Source organism: Theobroma cacao, chromosome 2, assembly GCF_053813885.1.
Source record: "Theobroma cacao isolate CCN51 chromosome 2, ASM5381388v1, whole genome shotgun sequence".
NCBI lineage: Eukaryota > Viridiplantae > Streptophyta > Magnoliopsida > Malvales > Malvaceae > Theobroma > Theobroma cacao.
The window spans coordinates 8,891,228-8,913,784 of NC_142640.1; the positions used below are offsets into that span (position 1 = coordinate 8,891,228).

A 22,557-nucleotide genomic window follows, 5' to 3' on the forward strand; every position below is an offset into this window, starting at 1 on the left:
TGCCATTTTGGAAATATGAGCGCAACTCCGAAATCAAAAAGTAGTTTGAGAAAAATAGGAAAAAGCTGGAGCCAATTAAAATTTATATTGGTGGTGCAGCTGGCAATCACCTTGATTCTCCCATTGCCTTGAAGATTCCGTAGCCCAAAGTATCTTCTTTTTTTTTTTTTCTCGTGAATATATATTTTCTTCGAACTTTCCATTTTATCCTTCGTTCCTAAATTTGTTGGCGACCTAAACATTTGGTGGTCACCTTAATAATTTTTTGGAAATTTTTAATTTTGTCCCTATTTAAAGCCACCAACCCAATCCCTCTTCTCACCTCCCTCACAGCCTCCTCTCTCTCTGTCCCTGTTCTTGCCAAATTAGCAGTAGCAGCCATGGCTCTCCTCAGTGATCTCATCAACCTCGACCTCAGTAATACCACTGAAAAGATCATAGCTGAATATATTTGGTCGGCTATCTATCTCTCTCTCTCACTCTCCTTCCTCCCCCTGCCCTCCTGTACGTACAATCTCAGAGATAATTTCCATTTCTAACACTTTCTTATCTCTATTTTCAGGATCGGCGGATCAGGCATGGACTTGAGGAGCAAAGCAAGGGTGTGTTTCACTGTTCAAACTTGTACTTTGTTGAAAATTATGATCCGGGTATTTTTTTTAGTCTTAAAAAGTTATTGCTTTTACCATAATAATAATATTGGGTTCTACAGACTTTGCCTGGACCAGTGACCGACCCTGCAAAACTCCCCAAATGGAACTACGATGGTTCCAGCACAGACCAGGCTCCTGGAGACGATAGCGAAGTCATCCTGTAGTACGTATATTTGAGATTTGTTTTTGATTAAGATTCAGCATTAGGTTAGAATCTTACCTTATATTGTTTAACAATTTCCTTTCTGATTTTAACGATTCTTATCTGAAATCCGACTGGATCAGCCCTCAAGCGGTATTCAAGGACCCCTTTAGAAGAGGAAACAACATCTTGGTAATTAATTCTTACACGTTACTTGTTCCTTTTTGGTCCCGTGATTTTCGGTGGTACTATGCTAATCAATAAAAAAGTAGTCTAGGAAAATGAAATACCGTGATTATCAAGAGATATTTTTGCCCTTTTTTATGCTAGTAGTATTTATAGGCCGAAAAGAAAGTCAACGTGGGGTTAATTGTGTCTTTGCAAATGAATAATAATCATAATAGGTGATGTGCGATGCTTACACGCCAGCCGGCGACCCGATTCCCACCAATAAGCGATTCAATGCTGCCAAGATCTTTAACCACCCGGCCGTCGCTGCTGAGGAGCCATGGTAATTTTATTTACCTTTTCTTATTTATTATTTTTAACGGAGCGCTCGTTAAAATAGAAGAAAAATGGCATTCCTAACCATAAATGAAAAGGAAAAATAAGGGACCCCGAAAATACTGCTAGTTGCTAAGACCATGCGAGTGTCAACCACCGGTCTGTCAGGCGGGGTTAGGTGGTGTCGTATTTGGGGGTATTGGACTGTATGTTGTTGTTACATGCGAGGGTTGGTGGGGGTTGGTCCAAACTTCAACAAATCAAAAAGTCACCATTAGAAAAATGAGCATTTCAGTATTTGGCTCTTTTAAGTTGCCTGACCCTTGACCGGCTGTAATTTTAACTAGTCAACATCTTATTTTTATATGCAAATAATATATTGTTTTAGTCAATTTTGTTTAAATTTTACTTTTAATTATTTTAAATAGTTAGTCAAATTTAATTTTAATGAATATATATATATATATATATAAACTATCTCATACAAAGCTTTTTAAAGCGTAATTTTTTTTCAAACATAGATTTATAAATAAATAGTGATCAAATATAAACAATATTATTAAAAAACGTCAAATTAAATTTTATTAATTATGGAATGGAGGAGGATTTAGTTTAATATTTTAAAAAATTTCAAAAACTTAAGTGACCAGATTCTTTGAGTAATTTAAATCATTATCCATCATTCTGTCTTATAAGACTATATTATTTCTATATTCTTCCTAGGCAAATTTTTTATAAAATTTAATTACTAAAAAAATATAAAGGAGATAATTGTGGTGTCGGCATGTGCCCTGCTCTTTGGGTGAGTACAAAGCTAACTCCTCCGCGGGGCCAATAATTAATTAAATTGCACAGTTTGGCCGCTTGTGAATGTCATCATGATGTCTTATCATCTCATATTCCCAAACGGTGAATTAGATCGGATCCTTTTAGATAGCTCTTTGAGACTTTATGAACAAAGAATTATAACAATTGTCGCGCCACCTAATTTTCTACAAGGAAAGGACATAGAGACAGTCTTTTCTTCCTATTTTTATTTTCTTTCTTATTTGTTTGTTTACATTGAATAAGTTACGATGAGTCAATGTATGGAAATAGCTTAAAATGCAATTATCTCTTCTTCTTTTTTTTAGATCATTATTAAAATGCAAAATAATTTAAATCTATGAAGGTTGTAAGTCAAAACGGTACATTTTATATGTAATTATTATATTGGTGGCCGGGTAGGTTTTCGTGCTTATAAATTATAGTAGAAACCTTTTTCCTTAGTGTTTATTATTGTACTCTTATACTAGTATATAATTAGGTGTTCACCTAATGTTGTATCTCTATCTTGTACAAAACATTTGGGTTTGGGTTTGGGTTAGGCATTGTCAATAGACAAGTCAATGGGCGAAAGTCTGCTAACCTATCTCCCACTGTTTACGATGTTGAATATAAATAAAAAGAAAAAGTAAAAGCAAAAGCAAATAATATTCTATCATTCTCAGTTGTTTTATTTTTTTTTTTGGTACATTGTTGTATTTATTTATTAAGCTGACAAAAAATAAATTAAATAAATTAAGTTCATTCACAAATTATAATTCATTTTGTACAAAAAAAAAAAGAATAAAAGAAAAACGAAATATTTTTAGGTTAATGAGACCATCGTAGGTGGATTACTCTCTTTTTTTTTTTTTTGTCATTTCACATCAGTAATGTCTTGAGAACTCATATTTACCGGCCAGAGTGGTTTTCAACTAGTTTGCATTCCTTATTTTATATTTTGGTACAAGGTAGAATAATATGATATCTATTACCATCTAAAAATTATGTAATGGTGCTTTAGATTAATTCCCACTCTATTTCCTTGTCTTTCCTATTGAAATCAGGTATGGGATTGAGCAAGAGTACACTCTCCTTCAGAAGGACGTTAAGTGGCCTCTTGGATGGCCTGTTGGAGGATTTCCCGGACCACAGGTACAAGATATCACACTGCACTCTTTGATTGATATCGCGTTTAACCGAACTGTCCAAGCCTTTGGTTTAGAGCCGTCGGAGCTGATCATCATCTGAAAAAACCAAGTTTTGTTGTCCATGCAGGGCCCCTATTACTGTGGTGTAGGAGCTGACAAGTCCTTTGGCCGAGACATTGTGGACTCCCATTATAAGGCTTGCCTTTATGCTGGCATTAACATCAGTGGAATCAATGGGGAGGTGATGCCTGGTCAGGTGCGTTTTGTTCATTGTTCTGATCCAGCTTCTTTTTCCACTAGTTGATACCCTAGTTAAACAAAAAAGAAAACAATTGCATTAACAGTTGCAGAAAAATTTAATTCAGATATTGCACTGTGAGTACCAAACTACAATTCTTTGCTAAACAAATTGACAGCTAAATGAGCATAAAGAAGGAAGCTATATGGAAGCCTTATAAAGGGAAACCAAAATCTCTTTCTCTATAAGTCATTTCCCTCTCCAATTAATCCAATATCCATTTCTCTATAAGCAATTTCTCTCTTCAAGCAATTCATTCTCTTTCTCCATGACCACCAAAAGAAGTGAAGAACTTTTAAGAAAACAACAAATGGGAGGAATATTCCTAGCAATCTACCCATTACTCTTAAGCTATTTCACTCTTGAGGCAATTGAATCCCTTCCTCTGTAAGCTGTTTCACTTTCCAAACAATTTTCCCCTATAAGCAACCAAAAAAAAAAAAAAAAAGAATTGCAGTGAAAACAACGGAGGAACACGTGCCATTTTTCTTTCTAATAATCTAATCTCTTACTCCATGAATAGCCAAAGAAGAATGCTAGTGAAAACAAGAAAAGAGAAATATGTGGCTCTTCAAGGAGTCAAGTATTAATGAATGAAATATTTATTGGTCTCATGCTTTGTGTAAACAGTGGGAATTTCAAGTAGGACCATCTGTTGGGATTTCTGCGGGAGATCAATTGTGGGTTGCCCGATACATTCTCGAGGTATGGTCCTGATTCTAGTGTATATTAGTTAGTGAATTTGCCTTTTAAGGAATGTTTATAACATCTTTAATTTGCTTGTTTAAACAGCGAATCACTGAAGTTGCTGGAGCGGTTCTTTCTTTCGACCCCAAACCAATACAGGTTTGTTTTAATGCTTGCAATCTGATACCTTTTCCCCTAAATTTGACCACACTTTTCCCTTTGTTTTCTTTTAGCATTTGTTCCTGGTCTATTTCTTTACCTTTTCTCCTCTTTGCAATGCTTTTCCATAATCAGGGTGACTGGAACGGTGCAGGGGCTCACACCAACTACAGGTAGATACTAGTAAAGGAAATGTGCTCTAAACTAGTTACGCATATATTCTCCTTTGACACACAAAGAGTAAATTAGTTGAAATAAAATTTTCTCTCAGCACAAAGTCCATGAGAAATGATGGTGGCATCCATGTGATCAAGAAGGCCATTGAGAAGCTCGGTTTGCGCCACAAGGAGCACATTGCTGCCTATGGAGAGGGTAACGAGAGACGCCTAACAGGTCGTCATGAGACTGCGGATATCAATTCATTCTCCTGGGTAAGTTAGTAACAATCTCAAAAGGCTTTGATTCTCTTATACGTTTCATCACTGCCGTACAAATATATCTCCATTTTTGTTATTACTAAATGAATATTTTGCTTGCAATGCCCAAATTCCAGGGTGTTGCAAACAGGGGAGCCTCCATCCGGGTTGGCCGTGACACTGAGAAAGCTGGAAAAGGTAAGCATTCGTTTGCGTTGTCGTGATTTCTTATTTCTTGAATTCCTCGCATTTATTATTCCTGGTCATGTATGTCATTTACAGGTTACTTCGAAGACAGAAGGCCAGCATCCAACATGGATCCCTACGTTGTGACATCAATGATCGCTGAAACCACCATGCTCTGGAAGCCTTAGAGGTGGAAACAGGAGCTTTGGAAGTTGAGAGGGAAAAAGCTACATAAAAGATTAAATCTACATAATAACCCTCTCATCTTTTTTGTTGGGCGAGTGGGTGTAGTTGTGTTTGTTGCTTGGAATTGCTGGGATTGACATTCAATTGTGTTGTTCTGCTTTTAGTTAGTCTTTTGCTTTCTGTTGATTGTTCGAACAAACGACCTTATTGGTCTCTTAAATAAAAAAGGTAGTTGATTTGAATCATGATGATGCTATCCATCATGGCAGCAGAGATGTAAGTTGGCCGTTGTACCAAGGTCTTCGAGGATGGAAACTGGCTAATGAAATTGAAAGGTGATCATAACAAGCAAATACAGCCAACGCAGCCAGATATCCGTCTACAACAATCTAATAAGATGCCAACATTACGTAATCGGTTGCTTGAGCAAGTTAGGAATGGGATGGCAGCCATAACGCCCGAGAATGTTGCTTGCTAGATTTTGGGAGATATATTTGTCGAAGGAGAAAGTTTTTCGTCCAATTACAAAATGTCTTATGCCTTTGAAAATTAATAAATTAAAAAGATTTTGAAGACAAATCATGTAATATTGTGTGGACTTGATGATATCATTTTAAGTTAGACGCGCAATTAATTGTAAAATAATTAATTTTATTGATTAACTTAAGATAAATACATATGATTTGTTTAATAAAATCTTAAAGATTTTTTGACCAGTCAAGATTCACTTATAAGTAGTATAATATATGTCTAAATAAATTAATATAATTTAGAGATAAAATCTAAATTTAACTAATAAAAACTCATTTGTTAGTTACCCAATATATCTTTAAATAAATTAAAATAATTTAAAAATAAAATTCAAATATGATCATCTAATTTACTTCTAAATAAATTAAAATAATTTAAAGATAAAACTTAAAATTTGATCCATCAAAATTTGATTCCACTATATTGGGTGGGATTGAGAATGGTGGGGGGAATCAACTTCTTCATCTTATCTTTACTCAGGAAATTTTGTCCTGTCAAAATGAATAAGCAGTTATTCAATTCTCAAAGGTCTATATATAAAGTATAAAGAAGCAGTTACTCAAAGAAGATACTTTACTGTACATGACGTGAAACAATCTTCCAAAAAAAGCTTTAATTAATTTACCGAAACCTCATTACATGGTCATTGAGAATAGTGAGTTTTTCCAATAAATGGTCATTAATTGTGTGATAAACTTATTCTTGAAGAGGGAACTTGTAAGAAAAAGACCTTCTAACTATCTATTTATGTAAAATTAATTTGTGAATTTTGGAGTTATTTTCATTATTGTTGACATGTTATAATTGTTTTCTCATTATTTTCTGAATAACATTATGCTTTCTCTAAAATAACTCTTTAAAGTAATAATAAGTCTAACATTATGTCGTTACCATTATGCAAATATCATCTGTTAACAAAATCAACAGCATAATAGTTAACCTTTCATAAGATATGACGATTCTGTATAATTCAGTCTTCTTGAATTAGCTTACAAGAATGACAAAGCAATGTGTTTCCTTGGATGTGTTGTAATAACTAAATTTATTAAGAACTAAACTACCATAGTGGCATCAAGCTCATGCCCAACGATTTATACCAATGATGAGACCTTCTAAAACGTTACACAATTTTGACGTTATTTCCAGTTTTGTCTTTATAAATTTATTTCTTTTTGAATAATGTTCGAAAAATACATTTACTATATTTAGGATTAGTTATTAGGCCTGGTTTCAAATAAATATATTTACTTTTTAAAAAAATTTATAAAAGGAAATCAATTAACGGGTCGTAGCGAGAGGAGGGCCCGATTTAGTACAAATCTTGGGCCTTAAAAGTCAACAGAAGGCGGTGACCACGAGAAGAGAGAAGTCGGTTTAAGTTGTTGGCCCAGAAACCCTAGCCCCGTTATTAAAACCAACTTAAAAACAATCACTTACCCAACCTACACACAGAAACACGACATCATATGACTTGAGTTGCTGCTGTCTTGCACTCGCTTCACCAGATCTTATCTCCGCTTCCCTCTTTTGCTCGAAACGCTCTTCTCGCACTTTCCTGCGCATATCTCGTTTTACCAATCCCCCTTTCTTCTCTCTGTTTCTGAGAAAGCCGGTTGCTCCCTAACATGAGCATTCAACAACAAACAACGCTTTAACTTTGGTAACATTAGCAAGAGGTTTGTTGCTTATTTATTTGCGTGTCTTTGGTCATTTTCTTCTTCTTTTTTTATTTAAAATTTAATTTAGCTTTTCATTGGATAGAATTATACTATTGTTTTGGGAGTTGTGGTCATCTTCGTGCGTTTGGTTACGGGGAAAGTATCGAAAGAGTAGAGGAAATGAAAAATCTTTAACCTCTCCTTAAGGTTTGAAAAGCTAACTTGTTCATTTTCCAAGCATTGGATTGGGAAAATGGATTTTCCTAAGGAAACGACTTCTCTGACGGTTTCAGTTTTCCACGAAACGCCCATTTTCCCACAACTTAAGAGGTTCTTGATTTTGGTTAATTCTTGGGGATGTTTTTCGGAAAACATTTTCTTTTTTCTTTCCCCATTTCTTACGGAAACGAAGTGGCTTGCATTGAAGAAAAAAAAAGCAATGAATGGTTTCGAAATTTGATAGAATATGTTGTTTTGATAGTGTTTCTTTTGAGATGACCGCTCTTTCCCTATATATCTTTTGTAGTTAATGTATTACTTGCAAACCATATGAACTGATGGAAGCGCACTTTGCAACACAGGTTTTAAGAATAACAGCTGGTTACAATGTATGCTAGAAGAATATGGGGTAGAAGCCAGAGATGGGGTTTAGTGTTTCAACAGTGGAAACATGTAATTAGGCCACATTTCCAGGATCATGCTTGTTATCGATCTTTGAATGGCCCATATGCAGTGGGGACTGGTTGTCGGGATGGTAGTTTGATTAGAAAAAATCTTTCGGATTCATCTTATGCCCGAGGTAGTGCTTCTGCGTTTACATATACGGGATTGTATGGAAGGTCTGCTCCATGTTTTAGTAACCATCAGTTACGTGTGTATAGTTCCAAAGGTGATGGAAGGAATGCTAGTGAGGATAATTATAGACCTGTGAATGATGGGGTTAACTTTGATAAAGGAAAGACTTGGCGGGAAAAGGTCGGGGAGAATGTGAAGCCTTGTGATGCACATGCTCAGCTTGGGGAACAGGATCAAAAGGAATGGCTCAGTAATGAAAAGCTTTCTATAGAGAGTAAGAAGAAGGAATCACCATTTTTGACCAGACGTGAGAAGTTTAAAAATGAGTTCTTGCGCAGGATTGTGCCTTGGGAGAAAATACATGTTTCTTGGGAAACATTTCCCTATTACATTCAGTAAATATTATTCACAGTATTTCTTGACTTTCCTTTTTTGCCTTTAGATTATCTTGTTATGCAGTTATTAATTTACTACGATTCTTTTTTTGTCTTCTCTGCAGTGAGAATACCAAAAATATTTTGGTTGAATGTGTTGCTTCCCATTTGAAACATAAAAATTTAACTACTTCTTATGGTGCTCGATTGGCATCTTCAAGTGGGAGGATATTGCTTCAGAGTGTTCCAGGTATGCACCTGATATAATTTTTTTCTTCAATATATTTTTCCTTGTATTCTTGTGTCCATGCTTTCGCTTTAATACTTAAAAATTGTGCATTTTAATAAATTTAGTCTTGCCATCTGTAGGCACTGAACTTTATCGCGAGAGATTAGTTAGGGCACTAGCACGAGAGTTACAAGTGCCATTTTTGGTGCTTGATAGCAGTGTTCTTGCTCCATATGTAAGAGTTGAATGACTTGGAAATTCAACCTTTTGTTTTGCCTTTTAATTATGCTCCAAAAATGGGTCTTTTAGATGTTCTTTTTTCTTCTAGGATTTTGGTGATGATTGCTCGTCTGAGTCTGAATCAGATGATGATAACCTGGAATCTGCAGTAGAGTGTACTTCAGAGTCAGAGATTGAGGATGAGAATGATGCAAGTAATGAGGAAGACTGGACAAGCAGCAATGAGACAAGAACAGACTGTAGTGATGTGGATGAAGTGCAGGCAACTGCTGAAGCAGCCCTTAAGAAACTTGTCCCCTACAACCTTGAAGAGTTTGAGAAGGTATGTTTTCATGGAGGTGTTGTTCTTTGAGCTGAGAATGTAACTTACATATTTTGTCATACCCTCTTAGGAAAACTTTCATTAGAAAAATGCTTAGGAGGAAAGGGCATCATTGTCTTAACTGAAGGTGTTCAGAGTGAGTAATGGGCTTAAAAGTTAAAAGTTGGGTGGGGTTCTTGCTGTTAATATAGTATGAGGGTATTTTTTGTGGTTTTATGATACCTTAACAGGGTAAATGAATTTTTCTCACCATTATTTTTAGTTTTCTGTGTCCATTTATTTCATCTCTCTTGACATGTTAAATGAGAGTAAGTAGTTGGTGAGGCTGCAGAGCTGAAAAAAAACTACATATTATGTACTTTCTGAAATATTCTGTGACTGAAAGATGGGAGTATAGTAGTTAGTGAAAACAGTGAGCAATGTTCCCATGACAGAAAATTCTCAGAAAGTGTTGGGGGAGTAAGAATGAATGTTTGTGTCTGTTCTGCAATGGGTTGAAAAGGATTCTTGCTCTTTAAGTTTGAACAAGTTGTATGTGGCATAGGATTATCTTATCAGCAATAGATTATGTACTGTTAACTTCTTGATAGCTTAGTTTAAATCTCAGTTTTTTGTGTTATTATTATGTCTTATGCGGAATTCCTGATTTCTTGTGCATTTGTATTCAAGGGTTCTCTCAAACTTGTTGTACAGTGGGGTTGAACTCTTACTGATTATGTTATTACATCTGTGGCAGAGGGTATCTGGAGAATCTGAGAGTTCCTCTGAATCTTCAAAGTCTGAGGCTGGTGAATCTGCTGATAAATCCAAGTGGCTGCTTAAGAAAGGTAACTAATTTCGGGTGGCTATGTATGGAAGCGTGTTTGTTAAATATACATTCATTTGGAAGTTCTACGCATTTTAAAATGTCTATTCATTAATAGCTAGTATTGTTTCCCCTCCTCATTGTTGTGTTTAATTTAAACAAGAACATGGACAATTATCTGTCAGATGAGTTTTTTCTCTACGTCTTCTTCCTTTATGTTTTCCTCTGAATTTATTTTTATGTAGATGTTGTATGTCTTTGACTGTGGAAACTTGTTGCTAAAAATAGAAAATACTTGTAGAATGCCATGGTCTGGTTTTCAGTAAGTCCTTCACTCAGGAAAGTCAAGAAAAATAAAATAAAATTCATGCCACTGATATGTTAAATGCTGCTAGGCTAACGCATTAAGATATTCTTTTGTTAATTACTCAAACTTTTGAAATGGTATGTTTTCTGGCGGTTTCTTCACTCATTGGTTTGATATGTAGGAGACGCTTTGTACTGAAAAACTGTCTTTTTCCTTTGGCATATATTACGCAATGCTCTTGGTAATTGGTTGCTTTTTCTCCCTCACACTTCTATCTTCACAAGGTGTTTGTGAAAGTTAAAAGTGGCAAAATATGTTGAGGTTGTTAGACCCTAGTGGCATGTTCACAGGTAGATTGGGGGGGGGGGGGGCGGGGGCGTGCATGAGTTGAATTTGCTTGAGCACGTGAGTTTATCTGCCAAGGAAATTACTTATCAGAAGAGAGAGATAATATAAAGCAAAGATGAATGTTGTATTATCACACCCCGCAGGCCCGCAACCCCCCCCCCCCCCCCCCAAAAAAAAAAAAAGAATTTGATGATGGACAGTGATTTGAAAGTATCATCAACTGTCTTCTAGTGTTGCTATGGAAATAAAATTTGATTTGTCAGTGCAGTGGTTGTGAAGACTTTTTCTTTTTACCTTTTCTTCCAACTGATTTTTCGTTCTCTTTCAGGGGACCGGGTGAAGTATATTGGACCTGATGTGCAGATTGAAGCTGACAGAAGGTAAAAAATGTTTTGGTTTACCTGTATATTGTTTTGGTTTGTGGTATATTTAACATGTTCTTCTATATGGTGATTTCACTTAAGATTCTGCTTTGCTCTAAATTGTATCATTTTAACAATGTTTGATTTGTTAAAGAATTGAAAATGATGAATGTCTAATGCCTATCTGTGATTTTACTTTATGACATTTTATAACTTCTAATAGAAATGTTAAAGAAGAAGAAATGCAGTGGCCATAGTTATGTATTTTTGAAGGTCATTATGTTGGGGATGGATCTCTTGTCAATTTGGTGTTTATTTTTATCATTTCTATTGTGCTTTCCTTTTGGTACAAACATTTATTATGGGTTCCAAATGAAGGAAGGATTGCTGACCAGTTATCATCTATCTGCTGGTGAGATGCCTTATTGACTATTCTTTTTAAACGCCCTAGATTTTTGAGACTGTGGACTCTCCACTTTGGAGTATCAGGGGGTACCTGTTGGCTGTTTCTGTTTGTTGAAATCAAATGGTTTGGGCTACTAGATAGTTGAATATAATGATTGGTAACAACAATGCTGCTCGGAGGGTCATAGCTGTTGTCTGCCTTATAGAAACCCCCTCCCTTAAATTCATCCTCTCCATGAACTTTGACTTCACCCTCAAATGATATTGACATGTATACACATCACAGGATCATTTTGGGGAAGATACCAACATCTGATGGTCCAACTAATGTTTATACAAGTATTCGAGGCAGGTGGGTTGGTAAGTCGTCCTGATGTAAAGAAGAAGAACTATCAAACGTATTATTCTTGGGCTGTTCTTGAAAATGCATTTTGTAATGATGGTTCATTTTCATTAAGGACCCTATTGGTTCCTTATTTTTCTTCCAAAATTTACTTCCGTGAGTGAATGCTGCATAGTAATTTTCTTGGTGGGTAGATAAAATTTGCTAACCTAGAAAGATCTAAGCCTTTTATAAGATTAGAATCTTAGAAAGATTTCAGTGGTACTTTCCTTTGACTTTACTTTTTGTTCAGTTATTTTGAATTCATGGAATTGATTTTGTCCTTTCAGTGGTGGTACTTTTTTTTTTTAATTATCGCAAGTAGTAACTATGGTTGTTAACTATGCTGGTTTCAAATGTTCAATATGCTTCCCATCTTACTGGTCATTTTCCTTCCCTTTTTCTCCTGAATTCCTTCTTAGTTAGGATGGGTTCAAATTACCAACTTCAGATTCTTGTGTTTTTACTGTTTTGCCTGGTAGGATGGAGAAGTGGGAGGATGGAAGGAAGTGGGTGGAAAATTGGAAAGAAAATAATTTTCACTAGTGCTTGGTAGGAAGAAAAATGAGGGAAAGGAAATAGGAGAAATGGCCTTTCCTTGTTCTCAAAAACAAATCATTCCAATTTATAAAGATTGGATGAGAGAAAATGAAAGAGGTGTGAGTCAAGTATTGTAAATTTACAAGACTATCCATCTCTTTTTTAGATTTTATCTTTTTATCTCCACTTACAGAGGTTGTAATGTTAAATAATGTGATTTTCATTTTCTTTTCTTCCACTTTTCAACTCTACCAAGCAATAAATTAAAAGGAAAATTATATTCTCTAGTTTTCTATCTTTCCTACCATGCTTACCTGTGTGTGAAAGTAACATGCTTTCTATCTTTTCACCTTTCTCCTATACCAATATTCTATCTTCCCATTTTCCTATCCTCCCTACCAAGCAGAGCTGAAGAGCCACCAATCTATGTCATTGTAATATTAGTGTCGGCACTGGATAGGTTGACTTCGCTTCTTAGTTTTGGCTGTCTTAACAGTTACAGGTATAATGAATTCATTGACAGTTGCATTGTGCTTGGAAATGGATCATGGTTTTAGAAGAAGGGAACTCCAAAAAGTTTTGGAATAGAATGTGGCTGCGCATTTTTTTCCCTTTTAGAGAAACAACTATAATGGAAAAGATTATGCAAACAGTATCTCCATGGAAAATCTTATAATGTGGACATTCTTTTGTTGGAATCCTTGTGTTCTTTCTCTAAGCATATGACATACCAATTGTTTAATAGATATTATTGGCTACATATAAGAAAATAGTCTTTTGCTTATTTATTATTATTATTATTGAGAGAGAGAGAGAGAGAGAATTTTTTAAATGCAAATAACCTCTTTGATACATTCCCAATCTTTTTTTTTCTTTTACTTGATCAAGTGAGTTAAGGGATTGTTATTTTTCTTTATTACTTGCAGATCCAGTTATGCCCGCTGGTTTTAGAAATGTTAGCCCTTTCAGGGACATTTAATCTGGTTACATACATCTTGAATGCTTTCGATTTTCTAGAATAGACAGGTGGATAATTATTGAGGGTAGGAGTAGAATGTGATGATACAGATTCTGTATTTCTGACAATTGTGGATTATAAATGGCACGGTTGTTTTTCTGTTTCAAGTTTTAAGCATGTTATTGGAAAAGAAGAAAACTAATTAATAGGTTGGGAATTTCCTAATAATGCAATTTAGGAATGGATAACTGGACGTACCCATATATTTAGAAAATAATCTTTTTAGGAAGGTGCCATTTTGATGTTTCAAATTTCTACTTTGGCTACACAATATGATTGAATATCTGGTACTAATATCTTAATGTGATCAGCATTGTGTGTGACTCCTGATTTCAAATTATCCAGAACCATTTGGATACTATCCTGTATTAGTATCTGAATGTGACTTACATCTTATTCAGGTCCAGAGGTCCTTGTAGCAAATTATCTTAAACCAAGAGTTCTGTGGAATTGCTTTTAGCTATCAAGCATTTGAATTGTCATTGTACTAACCGCAATGCATTTTCTGTGTTTATGGTTCTTTATTCTAGCCTGGGGTTCTTTTCTTTTTTTAAAAGAAAAAACTATTGATAGTTGAGGTTCTAATGAAGCTTGAACTTCTCTCTAGAAGGATTTAGGCTTCAAGTTATAGCCATATATTTTTATTTTTAATGTTCTAAATTTTAACTAATCTGTGATGTCTGCAGACCATTAGCTAGTGGTCAACGTGGGGAGGTATATGAGGTGGATGGAGACAGAGTTGCTGTCATTTTGGACATTAGTAGCAATAACAAAGCAAAAGAAGAAGAAAAGGATGAGAAATCCACGAAGAATTCTACAAGCCCACCAGTTTATTGGATAGATGGTATACATCTCACTTCATTAGGGATTATATTTTCGGGTTTCAATCTAATTTATCTTTTTGTCCTTGCTATTTACCAAGAGTCTTCATAATGCTATTCTTGCCTCAGTGTTTCCTGTTACTAAAACTCAGTTTACTAAGAGCTTGTTTAAAAATAAGAAGCTTTTGAAGTTCTCAACCGGAATCTGTTAAACCAAATCTACTGTTTGTGGTAGAAGAAATTTTGGATTATAGCAAACTTAACTTGAATGTTTACATTATTGTGCTGCTTGCACTGATATTTTCTTTTGTCGTTGATAAGCATTGAATTGTTTAAAGTAGGCAAGATATTCTTGAAAATCATACAGCCTGATGGAATAGCTATTCGATTATTTCGCATGTTTTCTTTCATTGACCTTAGTTTCTTAGGAAATGTTTTATGTAAGTTGTTGAGATGCCACAACTATTTTTCAACTTTTCTATTGGCTAGTTGTATGAAAGGGATATTTTTTCTTCTTGTCTAGGCTTGATATCCTCTGCATGTGATGCTTTATTTTCTATGAACTTTTTTTTGCCTTTGAGATATTAAAATATTCGGCTATATTTGTTTGATATTATATTATGTGAGAATTGTATTTGGTTTGTAATGATCTATTTTATTTTTTTGCATGTGCTTTCCGTTTATTCAAATCTGATTCTGTTAGTGTCAGCAAGGTGTTGTTCATCTAAAGTTAAACAAACTAACAACTTGTTAACAGTTAAGGACATTGAGCATGATCGTGATACTCAGGCAGAGGACTGCTACATTGCCATGGAAGCTTTATGCGAGGTAAAATTTCAGATAGGTTGTTCTGCCATTTTGCTGTAGAATCTAATAACATGAGTGATTGAAGTGAAGAAAAGAAAATACTTTACCATAACATCAGTGCTTCAAATTCTTTATTGCTGTTTTCCCCAAAGTCCATTATTCTTGGTTTTAGAGGTTGTATTTATACGTCCAGTAAGTTAAAACTAATGTGTGGTAGCCAACAAAACTGCCACCTTTTTGGCTGCATGAGGTAAACTTCAATACCTGATTGTGTCCTGGAGGGGCCTTTGGCATTATCCATAATACTTATTGTATTCTTTTGGGCTGCTAGTGTTCCTTTATTACCTGTTTGGGAGCTTGTATTTGGTGAGTGGGATTTGGATTTCAAAATTCAAATTCATTTTTTGGCAGTGCTTTTAAAAAACTGAATTTGGATTTTGAGGTAAATACACTAGGAATTTTTACAAGTTCAAATTTGGATTTCAAATTACTTTTTAAAGTAGGAATTTGTCAAATTCTAGCCAATTTAAGTTCTCTCCCTTCTTAAAATTTGAAGTTTTGAATTTTGAATCCTAAATTTAGCCAAGCAAAGGTAAAATTCATGAATTTCAAATGAAGATTTGAAATCTAAAAATTTGAAATAAAAAATCCAAAGTTAAGTGCCCAAAAGCAACCTCAAAGAATTCTACCACTTTCTGCTTCCAGAATACCATATATTGAATATCTGAAGCTTCTGATGTTTTCTAGTCTACAAGTAAATCTGTGTCTTAACCTATTAATTGAGTCTTAAGCTGGAACTCCTTAATGAATGCTTTGGCCGTCTTTTCAGGTTTTGCATTCCATGCAACCTCTTATTGTATATTTTCAAGATTCTTCACAATGGTTGTCTAGGGCGGTTCCCAAGTCAAATCGTAAGGAGTTTGTCTGCAGGGTTCGTGAAATGTTTGACAACTTATCTGGTCCTGTTGTTTTGATTTGCGGGCAGAACAAAGTTGAAACAGGCTCAAAGGAGAAAGAGAAATTTGTAAGTTTTGAGAGCTGAATATCTGAAGCTCTCTGTATTTTGTTTGTATTTTAACATATTCAAACAAAAAAATGCATGCACTCACATAAAAGCACATTCCAGCTCATAAGTGTTGCTTGTGTTTATTTAAAACTTTTACTTTTTAATTATTAGCATTAACTTTTTTCATATTTTCTGTCTTTAATCGCTACTACAATCTTTAACAGACGATGATACTCCCAAATTTTGGTCGCCTTGCAAAACTGGTAATGCTTGCTAACTTTATTGTAATGCATTTGGCATGGAATGCATTTTTCTATTCAAGTGTTTTTTTATTTTTGAAAATTTTCTATTCTATTCAAGTGTTGACACTGAAGTTTCATCTTGGTTGGTTTTTTAGATTTATTAACTATTGTTAACTTACATGAGTAGGTTTTTTTAATTTCTCTGTAGGATGTAATTATATTGCTAATAGAAGCTTCTGCAATACTGCTGCAATATAATATTAACATGTTTTGAGGGAAATATTTTTGCACTTCTAGAATTTTGCCATTCTGTTGATTCTTGGTTAGGGTTGTTCTCCCTTTATTTAATCAAACTCAATCAATTCACAAGTTACTAAACTTCAATTCCTTTCAACAAAACTTATGTCTAGGTGATTCAAGTGCTCGTCACATAGCTTTTTTATTTTTTTCCCCTTTGCTAATCTTTGAATCCTTGCAAGAAAACTATGTCTTGGTGATTTAAATGCTCAACGCCTTGCTGCTGGAGAATGTTAGGCAGGGATCTGACAATCTCTAGGTCTTCACCTCGGATGTGTTCTCTGTAGGCATGGTTATGGCTTGAGGAATGATTTTTCCTCATGCAAGCTGTTTCTTTCGCTTAGGGCAGGGGTTTATTGAAGAATCAACTAAGTGTTGTTTGTGTTATTTAAATCTGAAAGAGGAGGTTCTTGTATTTGCCTTTTCACATTTATAGTTTGTAAACTGTTTTCGTTGTTATCCTTGTGGTTGTGGGCTCTTTATTTCCTTGGAATTCAAGCTCTCTCTCTCTCTCTCTGCAATCTTTTAACATTAGTTGCTTGTATTTTGCAGCCTCTCCCTTTGAAGCGCCTTACTGAGGGACTTAAAGTGACCAAGAGGTCGGATGATGATGAACTATATAAGCTCTTCACTAATGTTTTGTGTATTCATCCTCCTAAGGTAATTTCTTTGGCAAAAGGGAAGAAACTTAAGAATATGCTTAGTTATCAAAATGTCTCTGTCTCTCTCTCTCTCTTTAAATCTGTTGCTACTTGTTCCAGGAGGAAGATCTCCTTAGAATATTTAATAAACAACTTGACGAGGACCGGCGAATTGTGATATCAAGAAGCAATCTAAATGAATTGCATAAGGTATGCAGTCAGTTTCAATTGGATTGTTGGCAGCTTTTCTAGTCAATTTTACGTGTAAAAGAATTGAACTTGATTTCAGTTGTGGAGTGCAAATGAATGTACACAACTGAATGTAAGAGCTACTGTTAATATCATTGAAACATTTTGTTTCTTGTGGGAATCTTAATGCTGAAGCAATTGTCTTGCAGGTTCTTGAAGAAAATGAGCTGTCATGTTTGGACCTATTGCATGCAAATACTGATGGTGTAATACTGACAAAGCGGAGTAAGGATTGAAATGAATTTACTTTCAGCATCTTTTACTTTTTTCGAATTGTTGTAAATTTAATTTATGATTTTCTCCTTTTCTTTCCCTGACCTAAAAATAATAAAGAATGTTGACTATCCATGTTCTTGTATGCCCAAGTTATTTGGTCAAGTCTTGGTGTAGTACGAGTCAATTTGACCTCTAAAACTGAGTCGATTTATTTTAACAGTTGATATCTGATGCTTATTGTTGGCATTCCCAGCTTTGCCCTTGTGGTTGCAATGGTAAATGCCATCAACTGTAATTGCTATGGCCATGTAAAATTAAGAAGCAGAAAATTTCACTATTCTATATGCTGGTACAATTTTGGGTTGACTTGTGCTGGATTACTGTCATACCACTTTGTTGTCTGTAGCAAATGAGATTGATTCTTTTTTCTTGTATTATAAATCAGTTTGGTACTGATTTCCCCTCCAAATTTTGTTGGCAGAAGCTGAGAAGGTTGTTGGCTGGGCTAAAAACCATTACTTATCATCTTGCACACTTCCTTCCATAAGAGGGGAAAGATTATGTCTGCCTCGTGAAAGGTATGTCTCTATAAACGGATAAATTTGTGCATGCATGTGAGTGACCATGTGAACGTATGCCCTATATATGTGAAAGGCTTCCACCACATGATTTTTACTGCTCTTCCTTTCATGTGAAGTGTTGAAATTGCAGTTTTGAGGTTGAAGGAGCAAGAAACAATATCTCGAAAGCCTGCACAAAACTTGAAGGCATGAATTTCATTCTCATTGTTTATAAAGAGATAGTGAAACTTGAATGTGACATCAATGCTGAGTTTACTTCATGTAAATTTTGTAGAACCTTGCAAAGGATGACTATGAAAGCAACTTTGTTTCAGCAGTGGTACCACCTGGTGAAGTTGGTGTCAAATTTGATGATATAGGTGCTCTTGAAGATGTGAAGAAAGCATTGAATGAACTTGTCATTCTTCCAATGAGGAGGCCAGAACTTTTTTCTCATGGAAATTTGTTGAGGGTATTTGACCAGTTTTTTTTTTTCTGTTGATTTTAATGGAGATCAGATAAGTTCTCTGTATGTGATTTTGTGAAGCTTTTTCAGCCTTGCAAAGGGATATTACTTTTTGGTCCTCCTGGAACTGGGAAAACCCTTCTTGCTAAGGCACTGGCAACAGAAGCAGGAGCAAACTTTATCAGCATAACTGGTTCAACTCTTACATCGAAGGTATGCAGAAAACTTAATGTTATCATCTCAGTTATATTTATTACCCGTTTCAATTTGTAGACCCTGCATTTGTTGTCTGGCACTGTGTTTTGCAGCATTATAGTTTACCTGTTTTCATCAATTTTATGTTTCCAAGTCAATAATAATTCTGTGATTGAAACTAGATGAACATTTTCTTGGTTTTTATTCTAGGCGGTGCAATTTTTATTTGTAGGATATCTGGTGTTCTCACTTTGTTTAGTCTCAATGTCTCTTCTTTATACTCTTATTCCATATCTTCATTTTCTTTTTTATAATTTTTTATGTTGAATTGCTTAATTATAGTTTGATATTAAGATTGAAAGTTTAGGGATAAATGATGATGTGTTTGTTCTGTTTAGAGTAATGATACTACCTATGGTGGGATGTCAATCGGACAAACCATCTAGTTGCTAACTTTATACATTATGGCCGTAAAAAGGAAGAATAAAAATGAAGATTACAAAGATAGAAGAAGAAGAAGGAAAGTCTCTTTTATTGTGAAGTTTATTTGTTTCTGTTTGCATTGAAAATAATTACAATTCTGATATTACGTTTTCCTTCTTCACAGTGGTTTGGAGATGCTGAAAAGCTTACCAAGGCCCTCTTCTCCTTTGCTAGCAAGCTGGCACCGGTCATTATATTTGTTGACGAGGTAAGTTCCTCTTGCAAAAATTTGTTTAGAATTAAGGTGTCCCAAACATTATTCTTACTACTGTTTCCAGACAGACTCAATGGTTGGATGAGCTGAATCTGAAATGAAGATTTTCATTCCTAATATGAACTTTTTTGTTTCTAAAGAGAGAACCAGTATTCTTTCTTTTCACAAATGGCACAATTGCTGTGAGGTCCTCTATCGTATAAAATAAATGGCAGAAAGAAAATAAATGAAGAAAGAAACAATGACACACTCCATCCTATAAGATATATGAGGCATAAAAATTCTTGTGAAAAATTGTAAAAATTTTCTAAGGAGAATAAACCTCATGGGAAGGTATTGATTGAAAGAGGCCCACTGAATGAGCCTCACGAAAATCCTAATGAAATACCATGTTGTCAATTATTTCTTGCAACATGTAATACTTCACAAGTTATAACATGAACAATGTGCCTTTTCGTTTTTTGGATGCATATACACGAGTACCATTTTAGGGCTTTTAAGAGGTTTTTTTGGATGCATACACGTGAATACCATGTTAGGGCTTTCAAGTTAAATTTAATTTTTCTTAGATTTTTGAACCATTTTCCATGATGTTTGGATAAATTTTTGGGAATGAATTTTGCATAACAGGTTGATAGTTTGCTGGGTGCTCGTGGTGGTTCTTTTGAGCATGAAGCAACTAGGAGAATGAGAAATGAGTTCATGGCAGCTTGGGATGGATTAAGGTCAAAAGATAGCCAAAGAATTCTCATCCTTGGGGCCACAAATAGGCCATTTGATCTTGATGATGCTGTTATTCGCCGCTTACCAAGAAGGTATATCTGATATTCATGAGGTTCTGCATGCAAGTTCCTCTTACTTATTTGCTAAAGGTAATGGTAGTATCCAGTATTGCTTATGGAGTCATGTTGGGTGGCAATTTAGGGTATATGTTGACCTACCAGATGCTGGAAACCGTAAGAAGATACTGAAAATATTTCTTGCACAAGAGAATTTAGGACCCAACTTCTCATTGGACGAACTTGCAAATGCTACTGAGGGGTATTCTGGCAGTGATCTGAAGGTAGAGCACTGTTTTTATTCAGTTGAAATGTTGAATAGCCTGCTCAGCCTTCAAACACTGTTTTTAGTCCTTTGAAGTGTTGAATATCCTACTCATATTTCTTAATAATTTGAATTGCAGAACCTATGTATAGCTGCAGCATACAGGCCAGTGCAAGAACTTCTAGAAGAAGAAGAGAAGGTACCTGTTTGTGCACTTAAATGATGTATTGATGGTGCTTTGTAGGCTAATAGTCTGCTTTTATGCTTATGCTTTTCTTTTGATTTGGATAATATCTCTTAATCTTTCTTATGCACCTCCTGCGTTTTTTTTAACCATCTTTTATAGCATTCCCTTAGAAACTCAACACTATTCTTTCTGCACTATGTTTTATGAGAGATCCTTTTAAGTCCCTTTAGTTACATAAGTGCTGCGTATGTTAAATACAAATGGTTTATTTGCTATGTAGAAAATAAAATTGTACTATTTGACCCTTGTGTTGATATTTTGTCACTTAATTTCCAGGGTGGCAAAAATGATGCAGCTGCATTATTAAGGCCCCTTAATGTGGATGACTTCATCCAGTCAAAAGCTAAGGTAGTGTATTAATACATTTATTTTGATTCTGTTCCCTTCTTTAATATGAAATGCGAAACTGTACTTGTAAGTTGTATGGCCTAAAGCCATAATCAATTTCCGCAGTTGAACACAATATATGACAGTTCTTCAGTAAAGAGTAGAGATTAATGATCCTACTGATTCACTCTTTGAGTTTCATTCCAAATTGTCAACTTTCCCGAGTAAAGCAATGTTCTTAACCATTTTGACCTGTCTGATGAGGTGTGTTCAGGTTTTTTCTGGGTTTGTTTTTTGGTGGCTGAAGAATCCTTACTGTTGTTGATCCCTTGTTTATTATCTCCAGTGGTTAACTTGCCCACATATAAGCTGTCTGATGAGACCCAACTCTTTTCTTACAAGATAGTTGCAGTTATTCTGTTAACATGACGATCTTTTTTAGCAAATTGTTCTTGTAATCCCGTCTGATCCGTAAAGTTGATGCATGATTCTCTTGTAACAGGTGGGTCCATCTGTTGCTTATGATGCTACAAGCATGAATGAGCTGAGAAAATGGAATGAACAGTATGGAGAAGGTGGAAGCAGAAGGAAGTCACCTTTTGGTTTCTGAAACAAATTTTGCAGATTTAATGATTTAATTCTTTATACCGTGGCACTGTGGCAGTGCATCCATTAGAGGATATCTCTCTTTTTCATCCGGTTGAGCGGGTGAGAGAGAAGGCCTTTGGCATAATGTCTGCGAGGCCTATGTGTAGTGTCATTTAACTTAGGTGGGCAATGGAGATGAGGGGGTATGTTGCAGATCCTATAGAATAATTTTACCTAGGCTCACAGGCTTAGTAACCCCATGTGTATGATTCTTGCTAGCATGGAAATATTATAAAATTTTAATTATTATACTTGTTAAAGCTGGGCTCTTCCTTTTATTTTATTTAAATTTGAAGGAGCAGGAATTCGCCATACTGTAAGTTATATGATTTGAACTAACAAGGTTGTTCAGTCAAATTCTAGTAATCAATCAGAAAAGAGAGGGCCAAAGAATCACCCCCCTTGTCTTAAAATCATAATTGGGGAATTTCTTTTTTCTTTTTACATGCATTATAAAAGAATTACTATTAGTATTAGCAACTATGGTGGCCGTAATTATTATTATTATTATTATTATTATTATTATTATTATTATTATTATTATTATTATTATTATAAGTGTTCGACCTTTATTGTGCATGGGTGGGTCAAT

The 22,557-nt window shown here is 35.0% G+C and overlaps 2 protein-coding genes across 3 annotated transcripts; both read left to right on the forward strand.

Moving 5' to 3' along the window:
* Nucleotides 1-213: 213 nt before the first annotated feature.
* LOC18608511 (glutamine synthetase cytosolic isozyme 1-like) lies at nucleotides 214-5,431 on the forward strand. The gene is made up of 13 exons (XM_018115796.2): nucleotides 214-454; nucleotides 563-602; nucleotides 713-816; nucleotides 939-987; nucleotides 1,200-1,306; nucleotides 3,171-3,258; nucleotides 3,382-3,510; nucleotides 4,183-4,257; nucleotides 4,345-4,398; nucleotides 4,534-4,571; nucleotides 4,670-4,829; nucleotides 4,952-5,012; nucleotides 5,097-5,431. The coding sequence occupies exons 1-13, from the start codon at nucleotides 381-383 to the stop codon at nucleotides 5,186-5,188; spliced, it is 1,071 nt and encodes a 356-aa protein (XP_017971285.1). The 5' UTR covers nucleotides 214-380; the 3' UTR covers nucleotides 5,189-5,431.
* A 1,739-nt stretch (nucleotides 5,432-7,170) lies between these two features.
* On the forward strand, nucleotides 7,171-22,378 carry LOC18608512 (uncharacterized). 2 transcript variants are annotated; one of them, XM_018115743.2, is made up of 25 exons: nucleotides 7,171-7,393; nucleotides 7,957-8,565; nucleotides 8,670-8,794; nucleotides 8,914-9,008; nucleotides 9,102-9,335; nucleotides 10,072-10,162; nucleotides 11,124-11,175; nucleotides 11,849-11,914; nucleotides 14,189-14,346; nucleotides 15,081-15,151; nucleotides 15,960-16,154; nucleotides 16,361-16,399; nucleotides 17,228-17,335; nucleotides 17,437-17,526; nucleotides 17,715-17,790; nucleotides 18,263-18,359; nucleotides 18,479-18,548; nucleotides 18,637-18,813; nucleotides 18,898-19,020; nucleotides 19,610-19,693; nucleotides 20,330-20,514; nucleotides 20,624-20,762; nucleotides 20,883-20,942; nucleotides 21,267-21,338; nucleotides 21,820-22,378. In XM_018115743.2, the coding sequence occupies exons 2-25, from the start codon at nucleotides 7,982-7,984 to the stop codon at nucleotides 21,925-21,927; spliced, it is 3,099 nt and encodes a 1,032-aa protein (XP_017971232.2). In that variant the 5' UTR covers nucleotides 7,171-7,393; nucleotides 7,957-7,981; the 3' UTR covers nucleotides 21,928-22,378. The 2 variants fall into 2 exon arrangements, with proteins under 2 accessions (XP_017971232.2, XP_007043314.3); XM_007043252.3 differs by lacking the exon at nucleotides 11,849-11,914.
* The last annotated feature ends 179 nt before the right edge of the window (nucleotides 22,379-22,557 follow it).